The sequence below is a fragment of the Ips typographus genome, linkage group LG15 (genome assembly GCF_016097725.1).
Source record: "Ips typographus isolate SLU linkage group LG15, UJ_Ityp_2.0, whole genome shotgun sequence".
Classification (NCBI taxonomy): Eukaryota; Metazoa; Arthropoda; class Insecta; order Coleoptera; family Curculionidae; genus Ips; species Ips typographus.
In genome coordinates, this window is record NC_138436.1 from 8,135,355 (window position 1) to 8,144,397 (window position 9,043).

The following is a 9,043-nucleotide window of genomic DNA, read 5'->3' on the forward strand; positions in this document are numbered from 1 at the left end:
CGGTTACTATGACAGTTACGCGGGTCGTTCAAACGTCAAAATGTTTGACAGAACCTTAACTTTCTTTTGTTTTCTTAGAAATTTTTTGAAAAATTCCCAAATAACCGAGATACCGGCCCTGGAAGGTTTTGACTGCTGTCAAACTTTGACAGCCCCTAACTCGGTTACTATGACAGTTACGCGAGTCGTTTAAACGTCAAAATGTTTGACAGAACCTTAACTTTCTTTTGTTTTCTTAGAAATTTTTTGAAAAATTCCCAAATAACCGAGATACCGGCCCTGGAAGGTTTTGACTGCTGTCAAACTTTGACAGCTCATAACTCGGTTACGATGACAGCTACGCGAGTCGTTTAAACGTCAAAATGTTTGACAGAACGTTAACTTTCTTTTGTTTTCTTAGAATTTTTTCAAAAATTCCCAAATAACCGAGATACCGGCCCTGGAATGTTTTGACTGCTGTCAAACTTTGACAGCTCATAACTCGGTTACTATGACAGTTAGGCGGGTCGTTTAAACGTCAAATTGTAGCTGGTAATTTTGGCTTTATTTTCGCTTCAAACGATTTTCTGTCAAAAATGACAAATAACCCAAAAAAAAAATAAAAACCCATTCTGATTGTCGGTATACTAAAAATCAAACCAAATTGCAATGACGTCACTGTTGACAGACTAAATTCATTTGTTTAATAGGACAAATTGCAAAAACACTGTACGACGCTTTTGCTCAGGGCCGTACCGATCGTTTTGCCGCCAGGGCCGTACTGGACGCGAGCCAACGTTTCTTCCCTTGTACCGTCATCGGGATGGGCGTCGAGGGCGTTTTTGAGGGCGCGCGGCGTCGGGTAGAGGTGGGCGATGGCCAGCGCCCTCTCCACCGACATTCCTTTGATTTGAATCAGACATTTCACGAACAAATCGGTGACGTTCGGTCGCTGGAAATTTTTGAAATTTTGACCGCCATCTTGGATTTTCTCCCTTCCAGTGACAGTTAAAGTCAAACTGACAGTGCCACTGGATTCCCCGACCCCAAATTAGTCGAAAACGAGTATAAACTCGATTTTTTAAATTTTGGCCGCCATCTTGGATTTTCTGACATCCAGTGACAGTTAACGTCAAACTGACAGTTCCACTGGATTTTCCGACCCCAAATTAGTCGAAAACGAGTATAAACTCGATTTTTGAAATTTTGGCCGCCATCTTGGATTTTCTGCCTTCCAGTGACAGTTAACGTCAAACTGACAGTTCCACTGGATTCCCCGACCCCAAATTAGTCGAAAACGAGTATAAACTCGACGTTATAAATTTTGGCCGCCATCTTGGATTTTCTGACATCCAGTGACAGTTAACGTCAAACTGACAGTTTCACAAAAAAAAAAGGAATTTTATAATTTACTGGTTGTTTTCCCCCTAACCTAACCTAATTTGAAAATTTTAGCTGAGGTGCACCGTTTCGCCGCTAGGGGGCGCCGAAAGCGCTTTAAGGTACACTTTTACACTTAACCTCAAATAACTCGCTTATTCGGGACACTTTGTAGAAAGTTTTATACGTCGATGGATAGCCAATGAAATAAGCTTTCCATAGACGTATAAAAGTTAGTTGGTTAGTGGGACGGTTTGCCGCTAGGGGGCGTTAAAAAACCTGTCAAAATACAGGAACAAAAATGCATTTAAACCTGTCACTTTTTGACAGGCAGTAACTTGGTTAGTTTGACAGTTAGAAGTACGGGGTTTTCACCAGTCGATAGCTTGTTAAATTAGCTTTAAAACCACATTAAACAACCCTAAGAAAGTTTCAGGGAAACTGGGGAAAACAAGGAAAAACCTGTCAAAATACAGGAACAAAAAATGCATTTAAACCTGTCACTTTTGACAGACCGTAACTTGGTTATTTTGACAGTTACAGGGACGGGGTTTTCACTAGTGGATAACCCGTCAAATTAGCTTTAAAAACATATTAAACAACCCTGGAAAAGTTTCAGGGAAACTGGGGAAAACAAGGAAAAACCTGTCAAAATACAGGAACAAAAAATGCATTTAAACCTGTCACTTTTTGACAGACCGTAACTCGGTTAGTTTGACAGTTACAAGGACGGGGTTTTCACCAGTCAATAGCCAGTCAAATTAGCTTTAAAACCACATTAAACAACCCTAAAAAAGTTTTAGAGAAACTGACCCTTAACCGCACTATTGTGATTTTATGGTGAATGAATTTTGACGCCCTCTAGCGGCCAAACGGTATAATCAATCAACTTATGGGGGGATATCTTTGGAAAGCTTGAAACCTCCTCTTTCATTTGTTTTCTATGACATTTTGACGTCAGTTGTCAAATAAGGTAGTAATTTAGAGTCAAAGCAACGAGTGTCAAAAAATTGTCATTTTTTGGTTGAGTAACTTTAACGCCCTCTAGCGGCCAAACGGTATAACCAATCAACTTGTGGGGGGATATTTTTGGAAAGCCTGAAACCTCCTCTTTCATTTGTTTTCTATGACATTTTGACGTCAGTTGTCAAATAAGGTAGTAATTTAGAGTCAAAGCAACGAGTGTCAAAAAATTGTCATTTTTTGGTTGAGTAACTTTAACGCCCTCTAGCGGCCAAACGGTATAACCAATCAACTTGTGGGGGGATATTTTTGGAAAGCCTGAAACCTCCTCTTTCATTTGTTTTCTATGACATTTTACTGTCACTTGTCAAATAAGGGAGTAATTTAGAGTCAAAGCAACGAGTGTCAAAAAACTGTCATTTTTTGGTTAAGTAACTTTAACGCCCTCTAGCGGCCAAACGGTGTGACCAATCAACTCGTGTGATAATATTTTTGGAAAGCCTGAAACCTCCTCTTTCATTTGTTTTCTATGACATTTTGACGTCACTTGTCAAATAAGGGAGTAATTTAGGGTCAAAGCAACGCACGTTAATACTAACCTTATTTTTCACTGAGGCTCGATTGAACTCGGCAAACGTCATCAGGGCAACGCGTTCCCGATCGAAATCGATCACTTCCGGTCGCTCCCGACAGCCAATCAACGTTTTCGACTGCAAATTTGACAGTGACACGTGACGCGAAAATGACAGACGACGTCAACCAACCTGAAACAGTTCGTGCAGCGTTCGGGTCAGTTCGGTCAGGTATCGGACGGTATCCGAGCCGTTCTCGGTGAATTTGACGTGGAAATTGTCTTGCACGGCCGTGTTGGTGGCCGCTTGACGTAAATTTGACAGCGGCAAACCATAAGTCACGTGATGTTCGATCAAATAGATTTTGTGGTCGATTCCGCACTTTTTCAGTCGAAACTTTTGTTCGCGGTACCTATTTCTGTCAAAAATCAAAAAAACAATTGACAAACCAATTTGACAGATCGAACCGGCCATCTTTGATGCTGCACGCCAAATCGTCCATTCGTTTGCGCTCGATGACGTAGGGCAGGATCAGTTCGTGGTCACGTGAACGGCAAATCCACACGAAATCGCCAATTTTCAGCGATCTAACCTCAAATTGTACCCCCGATTCGGTCAGTTTCGTCAAAATCTCGTCCCGATGACAGTTGGCAGACCTGCGCAATTATGACAGTTTATCTGTCACTGTCAGATGTCAAATTTTTGTTGACATTTACCCTGACGTTTCGTTGTTGTCCACGCACAGAACAATATCGAAACTGTTCGGTTTGAGGAGGATTTCTTCCTCAAAATTGACGGTTTTTGGGACATTTTGAGGATTTTTGAGTTTCTGGTCCAACATTTGGCACAATTTGGCCCCGAATCCCTTGAGAATGCGACAGTCCTTGCCGGTTTCGAGCGGTAACGGGTACTTTTTCAACGATTCCAAGGCGTTCCCGTACGTGTACCGCGACTTTAAGTCTACAAAAGTCGATTTACTTAAATGGGACACCCTGTATATTGTTACGTCATTTTAAAGCTTGAAATCTGCTCTTTCGTTTGTTTTCTATGACATTTTGACGTCAGTTGTCAAATAACCGAGTAAATTAGGGTCAAAGCAATGCGTGTTAAAAAATTAGTGATTTTATGGTGAAGGAACTTTGACGTCCTCTAGCGGCCAAACGGTATGACCAATCAACTTGTGTGGAGATATTTTTGGAAAGCTTAGAATCTGCTCTTTCTTTTGTTTTCTATGACATTTTGACGTCAGTTGTCAAATAAGGGAGTAATTTAGAGTCAAAGCAACGAGTGTCAAAATATGCGATTTTATGGTGAAACAAACTTTGACGCCCTCTAGCGGCCAAACGGTATAATCAATCAGCTCATGGGGGGACATTTTTGGAAAGCTTGAAATCTGCTCTTTCTTTTGTTTTCTATGACATTTTGACGTCAGTTGTCAAATAAGGGGTTAAATTTCAAGTTAAGTATGGTTTTGAGTGGTTTGGCAACACTGCTCCAATTTTTCCTTCAAACGCTTCAAAACTTTGCTAAACTGACACATAAAAGTAATTTTCACAGTGTTGCCACTATTACTCTTAAATTCAAGTGATACTTTCAGTAATTTGGCAACACTGCCCACAAAAAAAAAATTCTAAAAACAACCTGACAAGCATTTAAGTATTTTCAGAGTTGCCACTGCCACTTTTAATAATTCAAGTGCCACAATTTGGCAACACTGTCCCACAAGTCTAACCACCATGGAAAAAATCAAAACAATGTTGCCAAACTGCTAAAAGAACACAAACACCAACTTTTCTGACATTTGTTGTTTTGACACTGAATAACTCGCTTAGTTGACACTTGACGTCAAAATGTCACTGAACAAAAAAGACAGTCCAGACCGAGAGGTTTCTGAAAATGTACTTTTTTTGTCAATACCTTGCACCGTTTGGCCGCTAGGGGGCGTTAAAGTTACTAAAAGAAAACTTGTCTGACTTTTGTTGTTTGACACTGAATAACTCGCTTATTTGACACTTGACGTCAAAATGTCATAGAACAGAAAAGATAGTCCAAACCGAGAGGTTTCTGAAAATGTACTTTTTTTTGTCAATACCCTGCACCGTTTGGCCAATAGAGGGCGTTAAAGTTGCTAGACGACAAAAACAGTGTTTTTCTTGACACTTGTCTCTTTGTCACTGAATAACTCGCTTAGTTGACACTTGACGTCAAAATGTCATAGAACAGAAAAGATAGTCCAGACCGAGAGGTTTCTGAAAATGTACTTTTTTTTGTCAATACCTTGCACCGTTTGGCCGCTAGAGGGCGTTAAAGTTATTAGAAGAAAACTTTTCTGACATTTGTTGTTTTGACACTGAATAACTCGCTTATTTGACACTTGACGTCAAAATGTCATAGAACAGAAAAGATAGTCCAGACCGAGAGGTTTCTGAAAATGTACTTTTTTTTGTCAATACCTTGCACCGTTTGGCCGCTAGAGGGCGTTAAAGTTATTAGAAGAAAACTTTTCTGACATTTGTTGTTTTGACACTGAATAACTCGCTTAGTTGACACTTGACGTCAAAATGTCACTGAACAAAAAAGACAGTCCAGACCGAGAGGTTTCTGAAAATGTACTTTTTTTTGTCAATACCTTGCACCGTTTGGCCGCTAGGGGGCGTTAAAGTTACTAAAAGAAAACTTGTCTGACTTTTGTTGTTTGACACTGAATAACTCGCTCAGTTGACACTTGACGTCAAAATGTCACAGATCAGAAAAGATAGTCCAGACCGAGAGGTTTCTGAAAATGTACTTTTTTTTGTCAATACCTTGCACCGTTTGGCCACTAGAGGGCGTTAAAGTTGCTAGACGACAAAAACAGTGTTTTTCTTGACACTTGTCTCTTTGTCACTGAATAACTCGCTTAGTTGACACTTGACGTCAAAATGTCATAGAACAGAAAAGATAGTCCAGACCGAGAGGTTTCTGAAAATGTACTTTTTTTTGTCAATACCTTGCACCGTTTGGCCGCTAGAGGGCGTTAAATTTACTAGAAGAAAACTTTTCTGACATTTGTTGTTTGACACTGAATAACTCGCTTATTTGACACTTGACGTCAAAATGTCATAGAACAGAAAAGATAGTCCAGACCGAGAGGTTTCTGAAAATGTACTTTTTTTTGTCAATATGTTGCACCGTTTGGCCGCTAGAGGGCATCAAAGTTGCTAAAAGAAAACTTTTCTGACATTTGTTGTTTGACACTGAATAACTCGCTTAGTTGACACTTGACGTCAAAATGTCATAGAAAAGAAAAGATAGTCCAGACCGAGGGCTTTCTGAAAATGTAAAAAAAAAAATTAGTGATTTTATGGTGAAGGAACTTTGACGCCCTCTAGCGGCCAAACGGTATAATCAATCAACTCATGGGGGGATATTTTTGGAAAGCTTGAAATCTGCTCTTTCATTTGTTTTCCATGACATTTTGACGTAACTTGTCAAATAAGGCAGTAAATTAGGGTTAAAGCAACAAGTGTCAAAAAATATGCGATTTTATGGTGAAGAAACTTTGACGCCCTCTAGCGGCCAAACGGCCTAATCAATCATCTCATGGGGGGATATTTTTGGAAAGCTTGAAATCTGCTCTTTCATTTGTTTTCCATGACATTTTGACGTAACTTGTCAAATAAGCGAGTAAATTAGGGTCAAACAGTGGTGGGGGTTAAAATAACTTACTGTTCTTAATAGCGTCGTCGCGCCACTCCGTCAGCCATTTTTCGAACAAAGGATTGGGACGTTTCAATTTGACGGTGATTCTTTGGGGCTTCGCCCCCCTTTCGGTCATTCTGCGCCCCCTAAAAGTCCTACAAAAAACAACAAACACTCCTAACCTCAATTTGACTTGCGCCGTCAAATGTCAAAAACGTGTATACGTCACAGACGGTGACGTATACCGTATAGAGCCGTTCATATACCCCCCGGCCGTCTAGTTGGCCGTGTTTGGGCCTCGTTGTGACGTCACTAGTTGGCCTGGGGGAAAGTTTGGTAAAACAACGACATTATGGTGAATGCGCCCGTATTGTTTATTTAAACGCACCGTGACGTCATTGTGTTGTTATATAAAAATTTGTAAACCTTGAAATTATTAACTAATCGGCTGAAAATGCGCGTGAAGGTGCTTGGCACGCGCTAATTATCGTTTTAATGTTATTTACGGGGTCGTCGAGTGTTTTCGAAGGTTTTCCCGATTTTGTCACGTGATTTATAGAGAATTTCACGGCCTACGCGATGGTGAAAGAACCAACTCGCTAGCTGTCAAAATAACCGAGTTACGGGCTGTCAAAGTTGACGTAACACATGTTTGACCGAATTTTTTACTCTTGACATTTGAAGTCAAAATGACTCGCTTATTTGACAACTTGGCTACTTGAGTTATAGAAAGTGATTTATAGAGAATTTCCGGGCCTACACGATGGTAAAAAAAACAACTGGCTAACTGTCAAAATAACCGAGTTACGGGCTGTCAAACTTTAGGTTGTACTTAGAAATTTTTATTTGTAGGCAGTGTTGCCAAATTACTGAAAGTATCACTTGAATTTAAGAGTAATAGTGGCAACACTGTGAAAATTATTTTTATGTGTCAGTTTAGCAAAGTTTGAAGCCTTTGAAAAAACAATTGGAGCAGTGTTGCCAAACCACTCAAAACCATACTTAACTTGAAATTTACTCCCTTATTTGACAAGTTACGTCAAAATGTCATAGAAAACAAATGAAAGAGCAGATTTCAAGCTTTCCAAAAATATCCCCCCTCGAGTTGATTGGTCATACCGTTTGGCCGCTAGAGGGCGTCAAAGTTCCTTCACCATAAAATCACATATTTTTTGACACTCGTTGCTTTAACCTTAATTTACTGCCTTATTTGACAAGTTACGTCAAAATGTCATAGAAAACAAAAGATAGAGAAGATTTCAAGCTTTCCAAAAATGTCCCCTCATGAGTTGATTGGTTATACTGTTTGGCCGCTAGAGGGCGTCAAAGTTCCTTCACCATAAACTCGGTGACACTCATTGATTTGATCCTGAATTACTCACTTATTTGACAAGTTACGTCAAAATGTCATAGAAAACAGAATATAGAACAGATTTCAAGCTTTCCAAAAATGTCTCCACATGAGTTGATTGGTTATACCGTTTGGCCGCTAGAGGGCGTCAAAGTTCCTTCACCATAAAATCGCATATTTTGTGACACTCGTTGCTTTAACCCTAATTTACTCGGTTATTTGACAAGTTACGTCAAAATGTCATAGAAAACAAATAAAAGAGCAAATTTCAAGCTTTTCAAAAATGTCACCCCTTGAGTTGATTGATTAGGCCGTTTAGCCGCTAGAGGGCGTCAAAGTTTCTTCACCATAAAATCACATATTTTTTGACACTCGTTGCTTTAACCTTAATTTACTGCCTTATTTGACAAGTTACGTCAAAATGTCATAGAAAACAAAAGATAGAGCAGATTTCAAGCTTTCCAAAAATGTCCCTCCATGAGTTGATTGGTTATACCGTTTGGCCGCTAGAGGGCGTTAAAGTTCCTTCACTATAAACTCGGTGACACTCATTGCTTTGATCCTGAATTACTCACTTATTTGACAAGTTACGTCAAAATGTCATAGAAAACAAAAGATAGAGCAGATTTCAAGCTTTCCAAAAATGTCTCCCCATGAGTTGATTGGTCATACCGTTTGGCCGCTAGAGGGCGTCAAAGTTCCTTCACCATAAAATCACATATTTTTTGACACTCGTTACTTTAACCTTAATTTACTGCCTTATTTGACAAGTTACGTCAAAATGTCATAGAAAACAAAAGATAGAGAAGATTTCAAGGTTTCCAAAAATATCCCCCCTCGAGTTGATTGGTCATACCGTTTGGCCGCTAGAGGGCGTCAAAGTTCAGTATACTGACAGTGTTGCCAATACTCAAAATGACTCGCTTATTTGACAACTTTGCTACTCGAACTATAGAAAGTGATTTATAGAGAATTTCCCGGCCTACACGACGGTGAAAAAATCAACTCGCTAACTGTCAAAAGAACCGAGTTACAAGCTGTCAAACTTTAGGTTGGGTTAGGTTTAACTAAATTTTCTACTCTTGACATTTAAAGTCAAAATAACTCGCTTATTTCA

The 9,043-nt window shown here is 39.6% G+C and overlaps 1 protein-coding gene across 1 annotated transcript; it reads right to left on the bottom strand.

The window, feature by feature from the left end:
* Positions 1 to 522: 522 nt before the first annotated feature.
* Positions 523 to 6,785, bottom strand: mus81 (mus81 structure-specific endonuclease subunit). Its single transcript, XM_081992918.1, has 6 exons — positions 6,603 to 6,785; positions 3,611 to 3,854; positions 3,362 to 3,550; positions 3,087 to 3,306; positions 2,922 to 3,032; positions 523 to 931 (listed from the first exon to the last, which is right to left on the bottom strand). The coding sequence occupies exons 1-6, from the start codon at positions 6,709 to 6,711 to the stop codon at positions 683 to 685; spliced, it is 1,122 nt and encodes a 373-aa protein (XP_081849044.1). The 5' UTR covers positions 6,712 to 6,785; the 3' UTR covers positions 523 to 682.
* Between the last annotated feature and the right edge of the window lie 2,258 nt (positions 6,786 to 9,043).

Excerpts from the sequence above, each read along its gene's own strand:
- mus81 (XM_081992918.1), bottom strand. The coding sequence starts at position 6,711 with ATGACCGAAAGGGGGGCGAAGCCCCAAAGAATCACCGTCAAATTGAAA. Across the intron at positions 3,855-6,602 it reads CGACGACGCTATTAAGAACA|ACTTAAAGTCGCGGTACACG; the intron begins GTAAGTTATTTT and ends CGACTTTTGTAG. Across the intron at positions 3,307-3,361 it reads TGCAGCATCAAAGATGGCCG|GTACCGCGAACAAAAGTTTC; the intron begins GTTCGATCTGTC and ends TGACAGAAATAG.